Source organism: Sturnira hondurensis, unplaced genomic scaffold, assembly GCF_014824575.4.
Source record: "Sturnira hondurensis isolate 20B ecotype Veracruz unplaced genomic scaffold, ASM1482457v3 Scaffold0007865, whole genome shotgun sequence".
In the NCBI taxonomy this organism is placed as follows: Eukaryota; Metazoa; Chordata; class Mammalia; order Chiroptera; family Phyllostomidae; genus Sturnira; species Sturnira hondurensis.
The window spans coordinates 1324622-1350268 of NW_028080496.1; the positions used below are offsets into that span (position 1 = coordinate 1324622).

Consider the following 25647-nt stretch of genomic DNA (forward strand, 5'->3'; position numbering starts at 1 on the left):
GGCCCAGGCCGTCCCGATGCCCGAGCCCGGCCCCAGGATGAACGGCTTCTCGCTGGGCGAGCTGTGCTGGCTCTTCTGCTGCCCGCCCTGCCCGAGCCGCATCGCCGCCAAGCTGGCCTTCCTGCCGCCCGAGCCCACCTACACGGTGCTGGCGCCCGAGCAGCGCGGCCCGGGCCCCGGCGCGCCCGCCCCGGCCCCGGCGCCCGCGGCCACCGCGGCGCAGGCGGCCGAGGAGGGCGCGGGCCCGGGCGCGTGCAGCCTGCACCTGAGCGAGCGCGCCGACTGGCAGTACTCGCAGCGCGAGCTGGACGCCGTCGAGGTCTTCTTCTCGCGCACGGCCCGCGACAACCGGCTGGGCTGCATGTTCGTGCGCTGCGCGCCCTCCAGCCGCTACACGCTGCTCTTCTCGCACGGCAACGCCGTGGACCTGGGCCAGATGTGCAGCTTCTACATCGGCCTGGGCTCGCGCATCAACTGCAACATCTTCTCCTACGACTACTCGGGCTACGGCGTCAGCTCGGGCCGGCCCTCCGAGAAGAACCTCTACGCCGACATCGACGCCGCCTGGCAGGCGCTCCGCACCCGGTGAGCGCGCGGGGTGGTGGGGCCTGTGGCTGCCGGAGGCGGGTGGGCGCCCTCCTGGTCCGGGGCGAGTGGAGAGCCCCCGGCCGCTGTGGATTCGCTTCCTTCTGCGCCCTGGCCTTTCCCCCAGGGCCTCCCCCTCCCCATAACCCCACCAGACTTGAGGTTCCCGGAGAGCCCAGACTCGGAGGGTATTGCCACCGTGGGCACACCTGGGAGCCCCGGGACCTTCAGCTGGGGTCTTCAGGTGGCAGCGTGGGGTGCTTAAGTACCTGCGGAAAGAAAACTACTTGGTTCGCGTTCAGTTCGTGGGAGCTGGCCACGCGAGACTGAAGTGACCTTGAAGTGACAGGCCGCCTGGACACCTCCTTCCCTTGTGAGATCAGGGGGCGAGAGGGGATGACTTCCCAGAGACCGTCCCGTTGTCCAGTGCTCTCCGGGGCAGCTGGGCAGCTCTGGACGGAGCTGGAGGGCCCTGGTGGGGCCAGAGTGCGGCAGGACTTGAGGGCGGTTGCCCGCGTGGACCCTCCTCAGAGCCTCTGCAACACCCAGGATGAGTGGGCGTTTGACAGGGGATTCTCTTGACCTTGAATTAGCATTCGCAGAAGGACTGGAAAGTATTCCTTGAGGGGGGGCCATATCCAGGCCAGGCTCAGATTGGAGTGGGGGAGGGGGCAGGCGGGAGCAGAGTGTCAAACAGAAAACTTCAGCTTTATTCTTAACTTAAAGTGGCCAAGTCACTTCACCTCGCGGCCCGTGTTCTGCGTCCTTGACTTCCCCTCACTGAGCTCTGAGCAGGGACGGTGGGAACCCCCGGGATGTGTCTGTGAGGACATCTCACTTCCTCAGGGGGAGGGCCCCAGAGGAAGGACCGGCGTGACGGTGGCTGATGGGCCCCGACACGGCTTTTCTGTAAGATGCATTTGCTGGGCTTCTGAATGACTTGGTCTGCATCCTGTGGGTTCATAGCCCCATAAATCACCCTCTGCCTTGCTGGGAAGATGGCCTGTCCACCCAGGAAGTACTTAAGATTTAATGTATGTGGCTCGTTTGCATTCTCCTGAAGTCCTGACTTCATCTGGACCCTGGCTTTCCCAGGCGGAGGGGAATGTCGCAGGCAGGGATGTCGAGCCGGAATCCACAAGTCCTGAAAAGCCACCTGTTCCTCTTCCCTGTTCCAGAGAAGGGTGTCCGAGGCATTGAGTGCTAGAATTTGCTCTTGCTAACGGTGTTAAAAGCGAGGCTTGGCGTTCCATGACTTTGGGGTGACATAGTATGGTTCTGCCTCCAGTAAGTTTTATAATAAAATGCCCCTTTCGGTGCCTGTCCACATTGGAACGAAAGCCGCCGGGCAGGGGCGAGGCCCAGCCTTTGGCCTGAGTACACAGGTGTGTCTCTGTCGCCGCGTCTGTGAGGCGTAGCTACTTCCTGGAGACTTGGGTCAGCCTGAGTTTAACCGAGGGCGTTGCTGTCTCACACAAGGTGTAGTTTTGGGGTTACCTGACCGTGTGTCTTCACGTTGCCCACGACGTGCTTTGTCTTACGCTGGAACTCCTGTCTAGGCTGGCAGACACACACCTGTCAAATAGGAGAATTCGAAGAAACCTTCCTCGTCCTCTCGTCCTGTGCTTGCCACATTTTTTTTTTTTTAAATCGTGGCCCCGCGGTAAGAGACACACTGTACATCTTGATCGAACCACACACACCCCCACACGCACACATCTGTGCCTCCAGATCTGAGGTTGCACAATACAATGTTCCCCGCTATGGGCTCTGCATATGGCAGAATGGGCTCTGTTTCTTTCTCTTTTTTGTTTTAGAGAAATAAGGAACAAGTGCTGTTTTGTGAACTGTTAACTGTATTTTCCCACTCAGTTCTGGATACTGCTCTTGTCCCCGACCCCCCATCTCACCCCCCTCATCTGACAGGTCTGGAGAAGATGCCCCTCGTGGCCTGTCCGCAGGTTGGTACTTTGTCCATGTCACCGTGAAGTCCCAGCTACCAGATGTGTGTGTGTCTCGGTTAGTCTGAGAATCTAGGATTCTGAAGCCACTCAGGCCCTTCCCCGGCCTTCAGCCTGACCCCTGGGTGCTCTCTGCAGGTTGCAGGTCTGCCCTCACCTGGTCTGGACCTCGGGGCTCTTTTCTCTTCCGTGTCACACTCCACTGAGGTCATCACTACACCAGGGCGCCTCCCATCACACATATCCACTTGCCTGTGGCTGGGTCACCCCCTTATTCACCTCCAGCCCTCGTGTCTTTGGGGATCTGTCCCTTTTCTGATCTCCTGGTCACCCTGCTGCTCACTGGGGGGGCCTCCCGTCTCTCCCTGTGCTAGGAGGGTTGACAAGGGGTGTGTCCCCAGGCACCTGCCCTTTGCTTCCTCCTTCCTGCTTCTTCTGGTCTTTGCTGCCTGCCCTTTTGCAAGGCGGAAGAACTCCACGCTTCCCCGGGCCCAGATTGGATTCGCAGACCCAGTCGGACCCGAGCCGCTTCAGGCTGCAAAGTGAGGCCTGTGGCTCCAGTGGGGATGGATCAAGCTGGTTTGAAAGGATAAACCCAAACAAGCGGGTGACCCAGAGAAGGAGGCAGAGAGTATTTCAATAACATTGAAACATTGTAATCTAGAGCAGCAAGAGGGCTGGGGCATTGGGTTGGCTGGGGACCCGTGGATAAGTAACAGACTCATTGCTTAGGTGCCAAAGGCAAATTAGCAAAGACTTCATATTTCACCCACCCATTCATTCATTCGCCCAGCAAACCAGGAGCCATTAAACACACGCGTATCGATTCTGTGCTTGTACCAGATGCGGTGGTAGGTGCCCCTCGAGTGCCGTAAATCCCGCACGGTTTCTCTTTGTCGTGAGAGGGTGGATGAGGTTTTAGAGGCAGTCGGAACTGTGTGTTACTGTGTTACAACTTCGTAACAGGAAAACCGAGTCAGTTACTAGTTACAGTTACGGAAGGTGGTGGTGGACTCCCCCAGGTAGTGGGAGCCTGGAGAGGCACCGTCCGCAGCTGCCGGTTGTGAGGGGGTCGTACAGGTACGCCTCTCAGAAGGAGATTTCCTGCTGGGACTCGCAAACAGTCACCTCCCTGGGCACACCGCCCTTCATGACCCAGCGTCTCTTCCCTCTGTGCTCAGAGGGACAGGCCGCTCGCCATCGAGGGGAAGAAGGCTTGAGGTTTCCGCCTGACCGTGTCGCTGAGGAGGGGCCACAGGAACGGGGTGTGTGATGGAGAATGTTTGACGCTCATCTTTCCAGAGAGAAAACGGCATCAGCTGGCCGTTCACGGCACCCCGCGCATGGGAAGAACTGAGTTCTAGAGTCCGACGCATTGCAGCTGAAATCGGCGAGGTGGGCGTGGGGGGAGGGTTGCTCGGGCCTTTCCTTTGGTGTCCCCTCTCCCTTCCTCCAGCTGCTCCGGCTGCCACGCCTGGCCCTTCCCACCCCGTCGCCACCAAGCAGGTTTCTCTAGTCGCTGTGAGCTCTGGCCTCCATCCCGCCAGAACTAGTTGTGTGTGGAGAGACCTCACTTCCTGTTTGCAGAAGCACTAAGCAGGTTATTTCGTGTTTCTGTGTGGACGGGCAGCCAGGGCTGGATGCGTTTTCTCTCCCAAACATGTCGGGTGTTGCTTGGCAGAATCGTGGAGGCTCAGCCTTACCATTCTGCCGGTGCCAGGGCACACTGGTGGGAGAGGACTTGTTTCCCCGAGGACGTCATTTTGCGTTACACTATCCCTGATGTCGCTTCCGACCTTCTATTCTACTCTACTGTTCCCCCTCACCCTCTCTGCAGATTTAGAAACTTCTCTATTTGGTATTGATAATCCCACGTTAAAGAAGACCCCAGATCCGGCTTTAGGAATGGCAGTGATCATTCCGGTCACAGATTTACCTTCTCTATTGGATTTCGCTAAAGCTTAACGTTAAGGCTATGACTCGGCTCCCTTCCGAGAAACCTCGCGCACAGGAATCCAAATCTGAACACAGAGGCCCTCAGGTCATTGTTTGGCTGTGAGCGTGACTTTGTTTTTAGGCTTTCTTTTCTTTTCAAGGATAGTCTTCTCATTTGTCCAGAAGATTCCGTTCCCGAGAGTGAGGTCATCACTAACCCTTCAGAACTGGGAGGTGGGCTCCAGTTCCAGCACCCGTTCCGCCCGCCCCCCCGCCGCCTTTAGGGGGCACAGCCGGCTTTGCCTCACCATCCGCTGCTCTCAAAGGGGGGGACCAGCTGCGTGACTTCTGCGGTGCCGTCTCTGGGCTCTTGTGTTTTCAAACCTGCTTTTTGTGACTACTGGGGACCGTGGTGGACACCGTGTCTGCCGTGGATCTCAGCCCTGGCTGCACTTGGCATGTACTAGGTAGATTTTGTAAAAGTATGTCCACACACAAACACGCATGTGCACGTGTGCCTGTATGCACATGTTTATATATTCCTGCGTACATGTGTATATGGGTAAGTTTGTGTATAGCTGTGTGCATATGTGTGCACGTGCATATGTGTGCATGCAGCCAGGGTGGAGATGCACCAGTCTAGAAACATCCAGAAGCCAGTGTGCAGTTAAAAACTGGCTGTGATTACAGTTGGCTAAGAGTTGAGGACTCTCGGTGGCTCCTGGCCGGGCAGTGCAGCTGGTTAGAGCGTCGTCCCTGTACCGCCCGGCTGCGGGTTCGATCCCCAGTCAGGGCACACACATACATACACACACACACACACACACACACACACAAGAATCAACCAACGATGCACCAGTCAAGGGAACAACAAATCAATGCTTCTCTTTTTCTCTGTCTCAAATCGATTTAAAAAAAATAGTAACGATGATGACAATAATAATCATTGAGCCCTGGCACGACGACTTCCGCTTAGTAAGAAGAGCACAGCGGGGTGGGTACTGTTGCTCAGCGTTATCGGTACAATTATTAGAGCCGTAACAGCCAAACGCTCAGATCCTGCCAAAGACCAGATGCCGCCATCAGAAGGAGCAGTCAAGACGTTGCTTCCTCCCCCCACCCCCCACCGTGGATGTAAACAATAGCAGGGCGAGCCTTGCTGGGTGGGTGTGGACACAGGATGTTTGTTCTATTTGCAGTTAAGGGGAAGGAGCCTCTTCGAACAGGTCTCCCCCGCCCCCACCCTGTTTTGCTTTGGGGCCTGGTGTGCCCCAAAAGCAATCGGGTGGCACTTCCTCGACCAAGGCGTTTATATCCTCAAAAGAGATCTTAAAAGGAGAGGAAACCTTACCTGAAATCCAACACCTGGTAACTACCGCCCTGCTCCGCTTGCCCCACCATGGTGTTTCCCGGGGAGCTGGGGGGCTGGCCCGTCTCCCCGAGGGGACCAGACACGCCTGTGGGCACAGGGTCCCGTGGAGAGGATGTGGAGGTGAGGCCCCGTCCCTGTCCTCTGCTTAGGACTTGTGGTTGTCCTTTCGTTACTTAGGGGAGGGAGGGCCTTCCACGGATAGGGCCTCCCTTCCCTGTCCCTGAAGTCCACCCAGGCACCCGGTGCATGTGCTCCCATGATGTCGGTCACCTCAGGCTCCTGTGGGGCCTTCTGGGCCCCTGGAATGCCGCTCCCCGATAGCTTCCCCCACCTGATTTCCTTTTGAGTGTTAAAGGGCCAGGCTGCCCCGGGAAACCGGAGCCCTCTGTTTCCTGGGAGTCTGGGTCAGTCCCGGTCAGCCCAGACTTGGCGTTCTTGGCCGCCTGTCGGTCCCCGCGCCGCAGCGACGAGAAGGGCCCTACCTCGGCGTGGCTCGTCACCAGAGACGAGAAAGGGGGTAGAGAGCCTCCAGGCTGCGCTAGCGGCGTGCTGCTTGGTGAGGTTTCTAAATGGGGGAAGTGCAGTCTGGACAGAGACGCTGGGCCCAGAGCGCCAAGCAGGCCTGTTCTCAGAGTCTTGCCCACAAACCGTGAGGCTGCAGACGGCGGTTGGGCTCTGTGAGCTCACCCCTGACGTGGTGGGGGGCAGTCAAGCCAGGTGTAGCTTCTCCATAGCTGCTTTTAGTGGTGGTCACGGGGAGAGCCAGGCCGGCCGACCCTGGGCACTGGAATTACCCGCACTGGAAAGCTCTGTGATAGCGGACGTTGTGGGCGGCTCTGACTTCAACAATCAGATCCACCCACGGTCGTAGATAAAACTCCAGGGTATTTCCAAGTCTGTGCTTTTGGTGGCTGAGTTGTTTAACCGCCACTGTGGTCCTTCTCATGGGAGACATTCCTATCATTTCAATGGTAACATGTACACGCCCTGACTGGGTTGCTCAGTTGGTTAAAGGGTTGTCCCAATAACACCAAGGTTGCGGGTTCCATCCCCGGTCAGGGCACATGCAGGAATCAACCAATGATGCATCAATACCAACAGGTCAATGTTCCTCTCTCCCTTCTCTCTCTCTCAAATCAGTAAATTAAAACGTTTTCATCCTCCTCCTGTCTGGTTCCCTGTATTTCCTCTCTGAACTGGAGACAGAACAAGAGTTTCTTGGGGACTTTTGCAGGGACCTGTCCCTTTCAAAGTCCATTCTTTCATTACGTTTGAATTGCTCTGTTACCCCAGAACTGCTTCGTGAATTCATTAACACCCTGAAGAGTTTGAATCAAAGTCCCCCAGGGCTCCACCTCCTGCCAGCAGCCTCTTTTCTGGAAGGTCCATCCCAATTACTTAGGATGAAACGCCACTCACTACCTGCGTATCTGTAAAAGGGAGAAGACTACCTTGCTTTTTGTTATTTTTAATGTGTGGTGTTTTGGGGGGGTTTTGTTTTGTTTTGTTTTGTAAGTGTCCACAGTATCTTATACACTGTTTTGAATTACCAATCCACATAAACCTCTGCCCATCTAGGTGTACACAGGAGGCACGCTCACATTTTCATGAAAAAAGGATGCGTGGTCACAAAGTCAGACACCGGCCCTCCAGGTTACCGCTGTTGCCTCACGTTTTGGGGGGGTTTCTGTTCTCAGAGTTACAGGAGCCGAGCCTGAGGAGGAATTAAAAATCTCAGGCACTCCCCTCCTTGAACACGGCGGCTGGAAGGACGCTGGGTGCTGGGCTGGAGGCTTGGTGCGGTCTGACATTGTCACTACCTCTTCTCTGGTACAAAAAGAAAAGCTTCCATTTGCATTTGAAAGATGGCTGTGAATACTGTTGGAGAGAGTCCCCCCACGGAATTCTGCACTTTTGTCTAAGGGTATTCTGAAGGCGGAAAAATGCCTCCTGAGCGTTTGGAAGTCAATTCAAAGGAAGAAAAATGACTGTTTTCTAGGGAGGTGTGGGCAGTGGGGTCGGGTGGTTCTGCGGACTTTGCCTTTATTACAGTGGATTCTGATAAGGTGCAGCTGGGCTGAGGATTCGTCAGCTGAGCCCTTGATGACCTCAGGGGGTGCCCAGGGCGGAGGGGAAGAGTGGCCTGGGTTTGAATCTTGTCTGTGCTGGTTTCTCCGTGCCTCAGTTTCCTCTGTAACTCGGGGAAATGATGGTTGCATTTGTTATGACTGATGAACGAATGTTCACCGAATGCCCAAATCTGCGTTTGAAGAAATGAGTGTTTAAAGCCACTGGAAACACAGGGAAAGAGATGAAGAAGTTTAGCGTTAATAGCCTTTAAAGATTTGAAGAGTTAGCCCTGGCTGGTGTGGTTCAGTCTATTGAGTGCCCGCCTGAGAACCAAAGGGTCACCGGTTTGATTCCCAGTCAGGGCACACGCCTGGGTTGCAGGCCAGGTCCCCAGTAGGGGGCGCACGAGAGGCCACCACACCCTGATGTTTCTCTCCCTCTCTTCCTCCCTCCCTTCCCCTCTCTCTAAAAAGTAAGTAAATGAAGGGAATAAATAGATAAATGAAAGAACTGCGGAGATCTCTTTTAGAAGAAAGAGGATTTGAAACACAGCAACCCCCTGTGTTTCTGAAGGGTTTTGTAGGCCCCAAGAGCTGCACTGTGAGAAAGTTAGGACCGCAGAATCGAGAGGGAATGATTCACAGCGGCTCCTGGGGCGGTTAGTTAGTGAGGAGGGGAAGCTCCAGGGAAAGTCAAAAGCTCCTTTCTTTTGACTTTCAAATCGCCCTGAGCTGAGCGGCCTCTGTTACTTTGTTGCCGTTTCTACTTCCGCAGTTTGCTCTCTACTGGTGTGGTCCCTCTCAATAAGGCAGCTGCGTGCAGATGGTCCTCCAACGGCCCTCTCCCTATCTGACTTCTCTTTGAGTGCCCTTGACTTTTATTTCCCCGTTCCTTCCTCATCCCTGAAGTGGCTTTTAAAGGGCCACACCGACCTATTTTAAATTCCACGGGACAGTGTTTTATTCCTGTGCATCTGAAATGAGGCCAGTTTTTCCTCCTGAATTGCATCCTTTTTAGAGGGGGAGTGAAAACCTTGAAAAATCCATCCCTCACTCCCTGGCGGGGGGCAGGGGNCCCTGGCCGGGGGGGGGGGGGGGGGGGAGGGGCTCCATTGGTTGCAGCCTCCTTTCCGTGCACCAGAAGGTTGCGGGTTCGATCCTTGGTCAGAGCATGGACAGGAGGCAGCCGACGGATGTTTCTGTCACTCAGTGTTTCTGGAATCTGGACGTCCAGAGCTGCTCGGTCTCACCCAAACTTGACTGAACAATTTATTTATTTTTTAAACAAAATGTTCTAGTGTCAAGTGTAAAATTTGATTGATCATACTCTTAGGTTCTGGGTACTTATTCATAACCTATTGTTTAATTCATCCGTTTGGCTTTTGTGTGGGTTGTGATGATGTGTCTGACCGTCCAGCCCCACCCCCGCGCCTCCACCCCCAGCACCCCCTTTAGTCCCCGGGTAGCCAGCCACCCTAGTCCCGAGTTTATCTTTGCCAATAATTCTTTTATTGCTGACGGCCATTCACTCTTCATCAGCCTTGTGTGAATGAGTAACTGAATTAATAGCTCAGTGTCAACAGTCAAGTTCACCCAAGGAGAACTGTTTCCCCTGGGCTCAGCTCTGTCCCATCCTTGCCTGTCCTCAGGCCTGAATCTCGGTTCTCGTCCTGCTCACACCCGTCCCAAGCGCAGACAGCGCTGTCAGCCCAGCCAGGACGGGGAGGCGGAGGGGCTGGGGCCTCGTCCCATCTGATTGCCCCGAGGAGTCGCACACCAGGTCGCGCCTCGGCCACTGTCCCCCGCCCTCGACGTTGCTCTTCTTACCCAGCCACTTCGTGGGCAGCGCGGTGTCCCTGCCACCCCCACGCCTTTCGTGTGAGGAAGTGACGCCGGTCTGTTGCGTCGTTCCTGGCTGGGTTTTCCCCCTCACCCTGGCCCTCCCTCTGAACGCATTCTTGTTGGGCAGCACCCTCGGTGGTGCTGCCGTCGGGAGGGGGACGGCACGTTCCCCCCACGGCCTGGACGGCCGGGAACGGCCCCGCTGACTGTCCCTCGCACGTGTGCGTTTCGGAACATAACCGGGCGCCGCAGAAGGTAGACTTCTGTCGTAAGGAAGACGTCACTGTTTTTCCTTCTCGGCCTCACCTGTAGCAGGTGTGCGAGATGCTGCCGCCGTGGCACCTTTAGCACTTGCGTTTCTGCACGTTTTCCATTCCTCCGGTAAAAGAGTAATACATTGCATTTATTTTAAAACTCTGCCTCTAAAACCCTTGTGTGGCGTCTGACGCCTTCTCGTTCGAAGCAGGTCGGGGTTTCGTCCCCTTGTCTTGGTTCCAGGGCAGCTGGGGGTCTCCCCGAGCAGACGCCCAAACGAAGGGTCTCAAGGAGATGTTCTGCTGGTTTTACCAGCGCTGCTGGCCTACTGTGTGCTGGGCTGGTGGCTGGGAAGGAGAGTAGGGCTGCCCCAGAGGCAGGCACCCATGGGAGCGTTCTTCCCACTCCTGCCGGGATTTTGTGTCCTTGCAACCTTGTGAGCAGGTGTGAGACCCTCCCTTCAAGTCTGTCTTCCTCCCGCCTCCTGCCCCCCAACGGGGTTCAAATCAGGTCTCTCTCGCTTGTCCTTGAATGTGTATTTAAACCAGGTTTGAAGACATTCCATTTCTTCTTGGAACTTGAAACCCCATGCTTAGCCCATCCATTTCTCCTTGCCGCTGACCTTATTCATAGTCAGCCTTGACTTCTAAACCCGGTGCTTCCGTGTAATTCCTGAAAATTAGCATCTGGAGGACTTGGCCTCCTCAGGAGACCTTGTCTGATCCGTGAAGGGCAGAGCGCGGGGGAGGGGGGTAGAGTAACGTCACGAATCCGCCCAAACAACCCCTTGGCCCGGAGACGCCAGGAGACAGCGGGCCCAGTGCAGGGACGGGGACCGTCCCCATGTTCTGAAGAAAGACTGCCAGTCACATACTCACGGAGCATCGGTCCCAGTCAATGCTGAGGTCTTTCTCAAGGCACCAGGCTCTGCCAGTGTGCCGGGGAGAAACCCAGCAGGATGTGGCATTGGGGTGAACCCCATCGTCATGGCTGAGCTGAACATGTGTCCTCAGGTGACGATACATGTGTACAGTGATCGGTCCACCGGCCACCTGCTCCCGCCCTGCCCCCGGCTCCCAGGAGCAACTTGACATGATACCTGTTGCCTTTCTGCTAGGAGACTCGAGGATTTTTCTTGGTTATCTGGCTTCCTTTGACTGCGTTCGGCATTTGACAGTTATTTCTGGGTTTTCGTGGGGGGCGTTGGGGATTTTAAGGGATGCACTGAGTCCTGCTGCCTCTGTGCAGGTGAGTGAGTAACCTGTGCCCACCTTCCTCCGCCCCCTCCTTCCCCGACTGTTGGCCCGGCTTTCTGTGCGGCGAGAAGGTGGTCTGTTCCCACTGTCCTCCGCGCCTGTGGCTTCCGCTGCCCGGCCACCTGGGCTGTCCCCTTCGTTGCTCCCAGTCTCCCTCTCTCTACCTCCTTTCTGTGACGTCCTGGGAAGTCTCCCCCACTTTGTTCTCTGAGTTATATTTCTGTCTTGGCCATCGGTTCTCATCTCTGAGTTCACTCTTTGACTTCCCATTTTCATAGCTTTCTGAACGTCAAGGACGTTTCCAGGCCAGACAGACGTTTTGTGTGAATTTCCCTTTTCCCTGAGCCGAGGGGCCGCGTGGGAGCCGGCGTTGTGAGCCCCTGGGACAGTCGGGTGCCACGCACCCAGGCGCAGCTGAGTGGCCGGCGGCTGAGACGCAGAAGCCCACAGCCCGGTTCTACACGCAGAACCTCACACTGGCCCGAGTGTGTTGTTTTAAACACCGGCACCTGTAATGGTGTGTGAAGAAATATTTCTCAGGTGCTCTGACACACTCATTTTCTATCTCAGTTGTGCGCTGCCTTTGCGCTCTGGGACTCAGTTGGGTCTCGGGCACCCCTCCCCTGAGCTCTCTGAAGAGCTTTCCTTTTCTTCCTTTTCGTCCTCTCCATATTTAAAGATTTTTAAATATGTTGTGGGTGAGTTTCACATGGGGAAAATGGAGAGACATGCCTTTAGGCCAATTTTTATTTAGAACTCCCATTATCGGTCTTTTAAATCCTGCACCAACTATGCTTTCTGTGTTAGCTTATGTTTGTCCATTCCTCTGGTTTTCCAGTTTCTTGGAGAATAACCAGAGCCGGATGGTCAAAGCTTTGCTGGGGAAGGGCGCAAGGGGGTCATGCCCACCAGCCTTGTGTGGCTCAGTGGCCCAGTGCGCTCCAGGGATTTGGGGCCAGGAGCCAGCAAGGGCGTGGCACGGGGTCCGCTGACCGCAGGGGTCTGAGCTGGGAAATCCCGGCCCTTTGGCCGTCTGTGTGCCCGTGGTGAAGAACACGCCTCGTGCCTTTCTGTCCTAGAAGGTTCGAGCAGGCCACACTCCTCTGCGCCACTGTCGGCCCGCAAATGATGTCCTAACACAGCATTCTTCAAATGTTAGAATGCAGTCTCTTTCTAAAAATAGAGGCCGTTTTCCCCAGCCGGCTGGGAAGGGAAGGGATCGGGTGACAGAAGGCGGGGAGGGAGCCTTGAGGGCACAGGAGAACGGGGGCTGAACGGCTCCGTCCGGGGTTGCTCCCAACGGGTCCCCCGTACAGGTGTCCAAGGTCCGTGGAGCAAGCCAGGGACGGCCCTGGGGGTCCGAGGGCCACTTTCTGCCGCACCAGGAGGTCTGGGTTGTCCCGTGAGGTCTGGCTTCATCGAGTAAAGATGTGACCGTGGAGTTGGGGACTGGGCCTGGCTGTCAGGCCTCACACGCTGCTAAGTTTTGTCTGGTCACCAAGAAACAGTGTGGCTGCTGCCACTCGTCCCTGGCTGGTGGTGGCCGTGTCGAGACGAGGGGCTTCGCTCTGGAGGCAGCATCAGACCTGGGTTCAGAGCCAGGCTCTGCCGCCTCCCAGCTCCGGGGCCTTGGGCACCTCACCTTGCCGCCCGGATCTTTAGTTCAAAGGGACGGATGCTAGCCCCTTGCAGGCGGTCATTAGGACTGGAGAGGAGGTGTGCAGAGGCATCAGTGTGACTGTGGGTTGTCTGGCTGTGGGCGCCTTCTGATGGTAGACAAGAGCTGGACAGGAGCGGGCCCCGCCACCGAGCCGGGCACCCACTGTGAGGCCCTCGGTGTTCCCTGATGGGACGGGGAGCCCGGGGAGTGGGGGCCTCTGTTCACAACAGCTGCCACCTCCACCGTACCTGGCCACAGGGGACACCTGGCCTGGCCCAGTCACGGTCACGTGGGGTTTATGGCCTGGCAGGGCTGAGCCTGCAGGGGGAGGGGCAGTGGCTTGAGTCCTTCCCCTCTCGTGACAGCTCAGGAATCCAAAGGCAGGTAACTCACCTGGGAGCTGGCGTGCCCAGTCCCCTCGTGTCAGAGCCTGCGAGCCACCTGGGGGCTCCGGGGCCTTGACCTCACTCTCTCAGGACATCCGGGGGACCGTCCGTGCAGCCGGGTACACTTGAGGGCCTGCCTGCTGGGTAAAGTGGAGAATGTTTTTAGAAGATAAAGTGGCTCCCCTTTCTGCTAATCAAATCCAACCTCTGACAGCACGGATACTCTGAGAGTTTATGAGACCCCTGCACGGCCCTGTGAGACAAAAAAGACCCCAAGGTCGGGCATCTTGATATTAGAACAGAGAACACCCACACTTTCAGACCATGAGGACAGGAGCCCCCACCAGGGAAAAACCCAGGTCGTCCTTGTTAATCTCTGTGCCCCGGCTCCTGGCACTGTAGGCGTCGAGGACACTGGGTGAGCATTTGGGGAATAAGTCCTCCCCTCTCTGCCTCTGGTTCCCACCGGCCCCACCGAGAGGCCCAGTCAGGGGGAGTGTGGGTAACCAGCCAGGCAAAAAAATGCTCGTCCGACGTGCTCCGTACGGAATGCTCGATTCACGTGTTCACTTTGTGAAACTGTACAGCCTTACGCATGAAACTCTGCTTTGTGCCAGAGAAGTAGCCAGCATGAAACTGCAATAAAATCTCAGTGTTTTCATAAACATTTGGACGCACTGTTTCACGGGGTTTTATACCCGAGGAATTCTAATAGGTTGTAGAAGAGGGTGGAAAATAGGCTTCGTTTTCCAGCGAAAGATGCCTACAGAGTTAAGGCGTTGAAAGCATTTGTTGGTACTTCAATACAAGATTTTATATCCCTTCGATTTCTTTCCCTTTCCAGTGCGGGAGGGGCGGGAACCCAACAATTCTTGGCGGATTGGAGTTTGCTGGTGAATGCTCTCCTTTTGTACATTGCCTGCAGTTGGCGGGGACCCTCCAACCACAACAGCCTCTCTCCCCGCTGGGAGTCAGTTCGGTTAGAAATCTACCTGCGAACGTCCGGGGTGAAGGCAGGGGACTCGTGGTAAAGTGCCTGTTGGTGTTTGGGAAGGGACTGAGGGAGACTGGGACTGTCTGGGGTCCGACGCGCTTAGAAAGAGGAGAGGGCACAGGCAGCGTGGAGCCGAGCGGCCACGGGGGCGTTGGCGATGAGAGGCAGAGCAAGGGAGAAGGCAGGTGGGCACCTTGGAGCGGACGTGTGGGGTCCTACGCAAGCCTCGCTCAGACAAGGGGACACCCTTTTGCCTTCCGGAGTGAGGGAAAGGAAGGACAGCCCCCACAGCAGGTGCCCGAGTTAGGCCCCCCCACCCTGTGTCTGAGCCCACCTCTCTTGCCCCTGCCTGTGTGTGAATCAGCGTTTAATCCCAGCATCTGCCGGCGGGGTCCTAAAGACCCCTGTCCCCGTAGCACAGGGAACCCACCCACTTCTGATGAGTGGCCTGGCCTCATCCACCTGACGGGATGGTTCTGGAGCGCGCAAAGGGAGCGGAACCTGTTCATGCCGCTCAGTCCCTGGTCATTGTGTTGGGCTCTGGAGGCTGGGTGATGTCACTGCATAGGTTCCAGTGCGCAGTGGGGAGCATGGCCGGCTGGGCGCTTCTGAATTATTGATGCCGCTGTGCTCTTAGTGAGCACGTAAATGCTTCCCATTTACGATCCATAAGGACACGGCCTTCGCTTTGTTACGTTTACACGCTACACAGTGTCTTAGTTAAAAGGTAATGCTGATGTTACCTCCAGGCCTCCTCTTAGACCAACGTGGAAAAGGAAATGAAAGCTCCCGGTGGGAGACCCGAGGCAGGCAGCGGCCGCCCGCCCCTCGGAGGCCGCGGGGGCTGGTCTGCAGACCGGGTGGTATTTTAGGGTGCAGACGGCTGCTCTAATGACCGCCCTTGAGCGTTCAAATATAGAAGCTGGAATTCTGCTACGGCTTCATTCTGATTGCCAAGTGCCATGCGAAGACAGTCGTCTGTGTGGGTGCCACCGGCGGCAGAGTGGGCACGAGGTCCCCGAGGGAAGCCTTTCGTCCCCAGGAGAGAAGAAGGACCGGGGGTCGGGCTGGGGGGGTGGGTAGAGTTGTTGTGTTGTCTGAAGGAGCTGTTCTCCTTTGTTTGGCTAAAAAAATAAAAATAAATCCCAGGCATGGTGGAGAGATGATGGAGAGGACCACGGGTCTCTGTGCTGGGGAGGTCAGAGCGGTGTGAAAATGAAACGGACTCGGCGAGAGACCGGCTATGAGCAGCGCAGGCTGCCTGACTCTGGTGAAAGCGCGCAGTATCAGCAACGTGCCTGTGTCGTCTTGTTTTTTTCCTGATTTCTTAAAAGATTTTATTTATTTATTTATTTATTTATTTATTAGAGAGGGGAAGGGAGGGAGAAAGAGAAGGAGAGAAACATCAAGGTGTGGTTGCCTCTCACACGCCCCCTACTGGGGACCTGGCCTGCAACCCAGGCATGTGCCCTGGCTGGGAATCGAACCGGCAACCTTTCAGTTCACAGGCTGGCGCTCAATCCACTGAGCCACACCAGCCAGGGCTGGGTTTTTTTGTTTGTTTGTTTGTTTTCTTTATGTTCCTGGTAAATTGTAATGACTATGGACTTTAGAGAGTTTACAATGTTAAGAAACCCTAAATTTTACCGTTTATTACTGTTGTTGACTACTTATTCTTCGAGTCGAATCGCACTTTTGAATTCTGGAGACTTGGCGTTTTCCCCTTGTCCTCACTAACAAGGAACGGATCAGTGCAAGTTAGACCTCACAGGGTTGTTCACTTTTTTCCTTCTTTTCACTGTGATAAAACTCACAAGGGTGAACTTTCCCACTGGAGCCCTGTTTCCAGTGGCCGGTTCTGCCACCGTCACCGCCGTCCACCCGCAGAACTTCGCGTCACCCCAGGATAAACTCTGTCCCCAGTGAACAGAATGTCCACTTTCAAAGCCTCAGAGTTTTCAGGCTGGTGCTGTGGACATACTGATCCTGAATCGTCTGCATCTGAGTCAGAAGTCAGGGGGTGGGGGCAAGTAACACGGCCGCCTCGTTAGGGAGGAGCCCCGCGTCACACCTGCGAGCAGGGTTGGTGGCCTGCCTGCCACTCGGCAAGGACGGAGGTGGGAGCTGGCAGCCCCGTCCGGTCTGAGTTGCCCTGCGCCCTGTCCGGGAGCACCCCTGAGAGCTCGGCGGGCATCCATCTTACTTGTGATTCTCGCCCACCCCTGGCCAGGCCACATCCTGGAGCTGTGATCCCCGAGGAGCAGCTGTCTTGGTGATTACTGGTCTGAGTCAGGGCAGCAGCCTCTCTCGGAGCGCCGCGTCTCTGGTCTGTAAAGCAAAGTCATCCATCTGTGTGACCTCCCAGGGCCTGTCCACCCCTGCCTGTGTGTTCAGACACTTGCATCATTGATGCCACGAACTTCTAACGCTTTTCAGAAGGACGGAGGGGAAGTGGGAGGTTCTGGGAGCAGAACGAAGAAGACTCAGGAACACTACGGGGAAGGACACAGCCAGGCGGGCACAGAGGAGGGACAAAGGGCCCCCTTGCCTCTCTGCCCAGGGGGAACGGGCACATCACAGACCTCTGTGTGAGTGGGTGTGGGGACAGGCAGAGTGCGGCAGCGCCGAGCCCGAGCGCGGCTGACACATGAGTCAGCTGCCTGGTTTCAGGTTTAGCGGCCGCCTCGCGTGCACGGGCTGTGTCAGCTCCCGCGGGTGCCACATCCGGCTGTGGAAACAGGGAAGCCGCCCAAAAGGCGGCGGAGAGGGGCCTGTCTGCGGGCCTCGCCTCATTGACTGCTCGCCACGGGCTGCCCAGAGGCGTCGTGACGGCTGCCTTCAAAAGCCTCCCCGCAGCACAGACACTTTGTGCCACCCGAACGTGACTCGTTTGATTAAGTGTCCTGCCTGTGAAATAGGCAGACACTTTCAGGCTGTCCTTGGGCCGCGCGTCTGACTTCATCTGTGTCCGGTGTGGACAGGAGTGACGTTTACTAAAAGGCTGTTGTCGGGTGCTGGATGCTGAGCCAGGGAGTGAGGCAGCCCGGGAGCCCCTCAAACCCGCCGGGTGCCCGGTGGCCAGACGGGGTCAGGCACACCTACACTCCAGCAAGTTCAAGCGCATGATCCTGTTTCAGTGGTCACAAATCTGAAGACAGGTAGTTGTATATTCTTTGGGAGTGTAACTTCTCCCCTGAAATATGACTTTTAAAAGTTCATTTTGAGAGACAGAGACATCCATGTGCCGTCCCAATTATCGGTACATTCACTGGTTGCTTCTTGTACGTGCCCCGAATGGGGGGCAGCTTTGTCGTGTGGGGATGATGCGCTTCACTAACAGCTCCCTGCCCAGGGCCTGAAAGATGATCTTTTAAAAATTTAAAAAAAAAAATTAAAATTAAGTCATGCCAGATTGCGTTTGTTGCGCTGTCTGACACAGAGCAAAGACACTGCAGAAGGAGGGAAAAGGACTGAAGAGCAGACGGAACTGAGTGGCTCTGAAGGTGGGTTTGGAGCCGGGAAGGAGCGGCCCTTCCAGCCCCGCCCTTGGGAAGGGCCTCTTGAGCCGCTGGGGCCAAAGGTCACGAGGGAGGCCGGCCACTGCTTCGCAGAAGTGAGAGAGCGTGCGTCCGAGAGGTTTCAAAACACAGGGACAGGTTTCAGGAAGTCGACAGCAGCCAGGCACTCGTCACCCCACCAGGGACGCTTTTCTGGATAGTCCCTGTTGTTTTGTGGGTTACCTTATCGTCACAGTAGTCTGTTTAGGACGTGTCGTCTTTTTGTTTGCTAGTTTTGAGCTGTCCGTCTCCCGGGGGCCTGGGCCAGGGAGTGAGCTGCCTCCCGGGTCTGGGAGTGAGCTGGAGTCCTGCCCGTGGGGGCCCGTCCCCACCGCCTCCTCCAGCCAGTGGCTTCCTCTGGAGGCCCTAGGACGAGCTGGTGGGTCTCTCTTAAGTACCCAGCAGACCGTCTCAGGAAGACTTTTCCTGTAACTGCCCCGGAGGGTTGGATGTTTCCAGGCCTTCCTAGGGGATTCCGCAGTCACCTGAGACTCAGTATCTTCCCGAACCGAACTTGCTTTCTGACAAACCAGAGTTCCAGCTGCCCTCGGTCTCTGCCCCAACCCCTGTCTGGACTATTTTCCCCTACTTGCATCTGATCCGAGCAGCTCCAGTCTTCTTACCCGGCCGTCGTCTTCTTTCCCGTGGCCACGATGCGTCTCCAGCCTGCTTCCTCTCGGGGTGCTGGGGGTGTCCCTCCGGTGGCCCTCTGCTGCCCAAGGCAGATGCCCCACCCCAGCCTGGCCGGTAACAGCCCCGTGCTCCCTCCCCTGGAGCCGTTGCTGGTCTCCTTGCTGCGTTTCCAGGCCTCCCTACCCCTGCGGCGGCTTCCGGCTCAGTGTGTCCTGACCTTCCTGTCCCCGTTTCCGCACTTCCCTTCCCTGTGCTTGGGTAAACTTGCCGGCCCTAATGCGCCTTCTGCCTGAACTTACACTTGGGTTTAGTGCTGTTTCTTGGTTTTCTTCTGTTTCCCCTGAGACTCTCTGTTCCACCCCTGCCCCCCACATTCGATTCAATGTTTCCCCCGCTGCATTCAGTTCAATGTTACTTGGCGGTAGAGACCACTGGTAACATTGCATCGGGTTTTGACAGTTCCCAGAGGGGGCCAGTGATCTGGTTTACTGATGCCCCTTTTGGCCAAATGCCGTCAGCCAGAAAACAAAACAAAAATAGCAGACATCACTCATGTTTAATTTTTAGATTTTCTCAAACAGCACTAATTCAGCAGATGCTTCATTTGTTTACCTTTTGAGGGGAAGGGAAGGAGAGAGGGAGAGAAATACCAATGTGTGGTTGCCTCTCGTGCATGGGAACTGGCCCGCAGCCCAGCCATGTGCCCTGACTGGGAATCGAACCGCCGTCCTTTGGTTCGCAGGCCCGCGCTCAATCCACTGAGCCACACCAGCCAGGGCTCGGCAGACACTAAAAACATGTTTCCTTTGCTTCCACCACTGGAATTCACGACCAACAGGAGTCTGTTTGTGAAACGTCATCATAACTCAGAAAGCCTAGGCCTCCAAAGGTGTCCTTTCTTCGCAGAGGGAAAATGAGCCCATTTCCGGGGGTGGAGGCTGCTTTATCTTCCTCGTCAGGAAACTACGAGGTGCACACTTGTCAGGCTCTGGCCTGGGAACAGGAACGTCGGCTCCCTGGGGACGTGCCCGGCAGCAGGCAGGCAGCTGGGAGGTGCTTCTGTCGTTGGCAGGTCTTGTTGACTCACCTGCTTCCCTTCGCGGCGGGTCCCTGAACTCCCAGCGTGTGGGGCTTTCCCACCCCCTCAGACCTCATCCTTTGGCGAACACTCCCAGGACCCTGCGTATTGATCTTTGTCCCACGTCCAATGGTGTGTCCGCCGGGCATTGCCGCTCGGAACTGTTCCCACTACTGACTTCAAAGTTGGTGGCCCTGTGCCAGGCGTGCTGCTTCTGAAGGTGACGGCCTGGCTCCCGGCAGGACAGCACCAAGGCTGTCCCCTCAGACAGGACGCAGGCTGTCTGGGAGAGGGGGCCCGCCGTCCCTGTCCGCAGTCAGCACAGAAAGCTGCATTCAGAATGGAAAACAAACAGGTTTTTGCCTCCTTGGTGACGTGACCGTCCCCACAGGGCACGGTCTCAAAGAAACTCTAGTGAAGGAGGAAAATCGAGGGTGAGACGGCCCCGTCAACACGGACACGAGTTGTATAATGCACGGGTTTAGTTACTTGTCCAGAAGGAAAAAAGGTCACGTGTGCTGATTTTGCAAAGTGTTGTAGGAGACAGCATCTCGGGTACTTGTACGGGGACCCGGCGCCCCACCCGTGTTGGTGCAGTGGACACGTGGGGTGATGGGAGTTTTGTGAGTGTGCAGTACTGTAGTTTCTCTCTCTCTCTCCTCCCTTCATTAGCTAATGGCACGCAACCTCTGACCCTCCCTCCAGGTACGGTGTGAGTCCTGAGAACATCATCCTGTACGGGCAGAGCATCGGGACCGTCCCCACGGTGGACCTGGCCTCCAGGTACGAGTGTGCCGCCGTCATCCTCCACTCGCCTCTGATGTCCGGGTTGCGCGTGGCTTTTCCCGACACCAGGAAAACGTATTGCTTCGATGCCTTCCCCAGGTGAGCTCGCGCCGGCGCGTCAGCCGCCCCATGACCCGAGTTCCGGTCCCACGTCACTGTTAACTGTGGGCCACAAACAAACATTTACCAAGGGCCCCGTCACGCCCGTGCTGGCGCCCGAGGGGACGTGGAGGTGAGCGTGACACACACACACACACACACACTGGCAGGAGACTTTGTCCCCTGGGCCTGGCTCAGCTGTGCAAAGGCAGCAGATGACGTATGGGGGCCTGGTTCGCGCTGACCGCCAGGCTTCATTGCTCCGCTGTGTGTGCAGGACGCAAAGCCCCTGCTCGCCGGGGAGGAACTCCGTGTTGGGTGGTCAGGCTGACGTGAATCGCGAAGAGCTGCTTGCGGTGTGTATGCCCAGACCATTAGCACAGGTGGGATGCACGCTCAGATGTAAACTGCAGGCACCCACTCTCTGGTAATGATTCTTTGTCCTCCTCCGAGGGCATGCTTATGGATTGGAGAGACAGCGAGGGGGCAAGAGACACATCAGTCGGTTGCCTCTCGTACGTGCCCCGTCCGGTTTATCCCATAAACCCGTAACCTATTATAGGCATGTGCCCTGACCGGGGACCAAACCGGCGACCTTCTGGTTTATGGGATACCGCTCCAACCCACCGAGCCCCCCGGCCGGGGCAACACCCACAGCTGTGGGCTGTCTGTCTCTTCACGTCCTCAGTCTGACAGTTCAGCTGAGGGAAAAAGTGAAGGGAGCTACTCACACACCGTGATGTGCTCGGGGGCGGTGGACGGGAATGCGCTTCCTCGGAGCCACGCCCCCTCCATCCTGTCTCCCGCTTTTGTGAGGAGACCCCCCCCCCCCCCGCCGACGGGCTGGACCGGGAACCTAGGTTTTCTCGTTCCCACTAAGTGGAAGAAAAGCAGGTGCTGAGCAGCCAGCACACTGGTTTCTCGAACATCTCTGAGCATCTGCCTTTGCTTTTTTTTGTAAATTGAAGTTGAGGACAGTATTTTTAGTAAAAACTGCTGCCCCCTAACCTTTCCCCGGGTGCCTTGCTAAAGCGGTGTGAGGTGCTGGTCCCAGCAGCCCTGGCTGGCTCACCTGCCCCTTTGGTAGGAAAAGCTTCCACCAAAATAGTGTCCAGGTTGAGGATTCTGACTGACCCATGAGTTTCTGCCATCCTGCTATTTCTGGGGGTAGAAAAGAACACCATTTGGTCACGTAAAGTTCTGTGACACAGGCTGTCTCGTCTCACAAGTGGGAACCTCCTGGTAGCACCTTGAGCGAGCTTCATTTCGGAGCAGTTTCTACCAGGATTTCCTGGAAGTTGGCTTCCTGGGACTGTGGAGCACCTTGCGTGTTTCCGGTGGCACGCCCGGGAACACTAGGTGGGCCGAAGGCTGTGTCTGCCGGCCCGATTTGTGCTGACTTGGGAAAGAGAGGCCAGTTGGTCGAAAGGGAGAGAGAGTCAGGGCGCTCACGGGAAGCCACTCCAGGAGTTCTCCCGGCAGCAGAGCGAACAGCTTTCTTCTGACTCCTGAAGGAACTTGCACCTCCTTCAGCCACGACCGCTCGCCGCAGCTCGGGAACGACTAGGAAACGAGCTAAGGCTCGTCATGGCGCACGTGGGAAACTCTCGGCATCTGGCTGAACGGTAATCTCAGTCTTCAAAACAGCGTCAAGAAGGTGGCCCGGTAACAGGACTCTCTTTACAGCTCAGGAGACTGAGGCCTCGAGAGCCAAGCGTGTTGCCTGATTTCGGTTGGTGAGTGGGGAAGGCCAGAGAGAGCCGCTCCAGCGGTCCAGACCTGTGCAGTGTGGATGCGGCAGGTTCCAACAGGGGGCGCTCGAGGCGACTCTGTTCGTGGACCAAACTGGGGCAGCGTTTCCGGCCGGGCCAGTAGCTTGCTGCCAGACGCATCATGGACTTGCTTCTGTGCCCCTTCTTTACAGGAGGGCCCCTTCCCCTCTGCTTTCCATGTTGAAAAAGTGAAGGGGTCCTTGGTCCTTCCTGGGTCTGTAGTTTATTTTCTTTTACCTTTTACATTTTGAACCAGACGGTGGCATTTAACTGCAGGTACGCCCCGCCGGGCTGTAGAGATCGTTCCAGAGTGTGCAGTGTGGGGCACAGCCCTTCCTTCGGCCGCTAAACAGTTTTTTTAAAGATATTATTTACTTATTTTTAGAGAAAGGGGAAGGTTAGGAGAAAGGGAGAGAAACATCCCTTTCTGCGTGTGATTGTCTCTTGCATACTCCCTACTGGGCACCTGGCCCACAACCCAGGCATGTGCCCTGACTGGGAATTGAACCAGCAACTGTTTGGTTCGCAGGCTGGTGCTCAATCCACTGAGCCACACCGGCGAGGGCAACATCTTTCAAATGGAACATAATTCACTGGACTCTCGCATTCTTAGAAGAAGTCCCTCTAGAATTAAATGCAGGGAAAGTAGGTTTATAAACAAGATCCTTAATCTGTGACATGAAACGCTGCCGCCGAGGCTCCGACCCAGCCAACGTGGTGTTGCTGTCTTCCTGGGCCTCTGGAAGTGGCTACAGCGACCACCCCCACCCCACCCCCGCCCCCGCCCCAGCCCGTGGAAGGCGCCAGCGATGTCAGAGCTCCTCCTGAACCTTCACCACCTCGTGGCTGCTGCTCAGTCATCTCTCCAAGCTTCGGTTCCCCCTCTGGTTAAACTGAGTTGGTCTTCACTCCAAGTCCCACTGAGGACGACGTGAGGTTTTATGTGTGCGGGACAAAGTTCACGGCTGCGGTAAATGTTTAACAAGTGTGAGCTGGGACTTTGACCAGAAAGTCCGCTGCAGAGAGTACCCTCAGGTGCCCCTTTGTCACGTGGGCAGAAGGCAGAAAGAGGAGTTGGCTGGAAGAGGGGCCTGGGCAGGTGGACAGGCTGGACAGAGGTTACGGCCTTCTCCAGGTTTGCTCCTGGGAGGTCACCCCCACGCCCAGCCCAGCCAGGCTCCAAGCCTTCTGCCTCCTCTTGGGAAAGTGTTTTCAGAGCCTGTAGTGCATTCTTTTGAAGATCCTCAAATAATTCATTCTCCAGGGTAGCTTTGGTTGTGGTAAACAGTCAGAAGCCCTTCGGAATCTGGTGTAGGCATTACACGAATTTTCCGAGCTAAGCAGTACAGTTTGTATGAAAAGGGAGGCATTAACTTTTATGAAATGTGGTTCTCGAGGATCCTGTTCTTCGATTCTGAAGGCAGCACCCAGAGAAGGTTCCCCAAACCCGAGCGGCCGGGGATTAAGTGTTCAGCTTTCCCAGGAGACACTCCTTCAGTATGCTAAGTTCCAGCCTGTTTACTGTTTTGAAAATCCTCTAAAAAATATGACTACGTCAGAAATACTAGTTACTGGATTCTTAGTCCAGTGCCTTTTAGGAGTTCTGTTTTTAATAAAACACTTCAACAAAAAACAAACAGCCAAATGAAGCATATTCTCACTTGGGTCTCGGAACAGAAAAAGACGTCAGTGGAAAAACGGACGAAACCCAAAGAAAGTCCGGAGTGCAGTTAACGGTAGTGTATGGATGGTGGCTTCCTGGTTGTGACAAACAGTGACAGTACTCGGCACTGCCTTGGGGAAGCGGGTTAGAGGCGGACAGGAACTCTGCACTATCTTTGTTCCTTCGCTGCAAACCCAGAATTAATCCAACGTGAAAACATTTCTTTTAATTAACTCCTGGAAATGGGCAGGGCGGGGGGGTGGGGGTGGCGCGTAGCGGGCTGTCGTCTGTGAGAGAAACTAAAGAGCCCTTTTCTCCCCTCCCCCTTCTCTGTCCGCAGCATCGACAAGATCTCTAAAGTCACCTCTCCCGTGCTGGTCATTCACGGGACAGAGGATGAGGTCATCGACTTCTCCCACGGCCTGGCCATGTACGAGCGCTGCCCTCGAGCCGTGGAGCCCCTCTGGGTTGAAGGGGCCGGGCACAACGACATAGAGCTTTACGCACAATACCTAGAGAGACTAAAACAGTTCATATCTCACGAGCTTCCTAATTCCTGAAGACGACTTGAGTTTACCTCACTTACTGTGAACACAAAGGGTCCTCTGGTTCATGCCACCTCCAGGGAGTGCTGGCCTGCAGGGCCTGGTCATCAGAGAGCTGGGGAGGCCTCCGGCTCGCAGCCAGAGGATTTCTACCAGTTCACGCCACCTTTTACACCGAACCTCACGGTTTCCCACCTCGCGTCCTCCCAGGGACTAGGGGTGAGGGCCAGCGCGGGGCAGGTTCTCCCGCTGTGTGAAGGATGCTCCCGCCCGGGCCTCTGGCTTCCCCGTCACTTAGGATTCATTTCCGCAGGCTTCTCCCCACCCTCCCCATGTCCTCTGCCTTCCTGGGGTCAATGCCTCGGTGAAGCTGTGAGGGAGCAGCTGGAAGACTGGTGACAAAAATGTCCTCTTAACTCCCACGAACATGCCGGCCTTTCCCCCACACAGGTCATTGGAAGGGTAACTGACTGGAACTGTCCCAAACAGCTTCACCTACTGGAACCGTAGAAATATAACTGGAATATTCTTAAACTAAAAGAAACTGGATTTTTTTTAAGTGTAAATTTATTACTAGGGAACAGAATTTTCCTATTTTGATTGTCTGGCTGGTCTAATAACAGGAGCCTAACTGACTTTCCTCCTGGCAAATCCACTTTATAGGCTTTTTAAAAAGTCCTGTAGATATTTGCAACACATTTGTGCATAGATTCTTAATGGATAGTTGTCCTTCGGCAGGATACAACTGCAAATTCCTTGTTTGTAATGTAAATGATTGGATACATTTTGTTAATATGTTTTTATTCCTATGTTTTGCTATCAAAAAATTTTATAACATTTCCAAAACAAAAAAAAAGACGATCAGTTTAGGCTTTGAAGAATTTATGTAATTAATATTTCACGGAACTAATCTTTTTAGTTTAGCAGGTATTTAGGTTTTGACACTGGAGTTGCATCTTACAAGCATCAGAAATACAAGATGCTTGAAATTGCTACACTGCTCGCGGATTGGTTGGGGGTTTGGGTTTGCAGGGGTTTTTTCGTTTTGTTTTACTTCCCCCCCCCAAATTTAAAAGCCTTAAATGTACTGTGAGCCTCAGATTGTTGTGCAGCTGGACCGAGGTCGAGTGCTGGTTTGTGTACTGTGGCCGGGGCACGGCCCAGCGGTCGGTCACGGAATAAAGGATGCATGGATCAGA

General features: G+C 55.5%; 1 protein-coding gene across 1 annotated transcript; it reads left to right on the forward strand.

The window, feature by feature from the left end:
• The first annotated feature begins 2 nt into the window (after nt 1–2).
• Nucleotides 3–25647, forward strand: ABHD17C (abhydrolase domain containing 17C, depalmitoylase). Its single transcript, XM_037053490.1, has 3 exons — nt 3–585; nt 20289–20468; nt 24244–25647. The coding sequence occupies exons 1-3, from the start codon at nt 17–19 to the stop codon at nt 24461–24463; spliced, it is 969 nt and encodes a 322-aa protein (XP_036909385.1). The 5' UTR covers nt 3–16; the 3' UTR covers nt 24464–25647.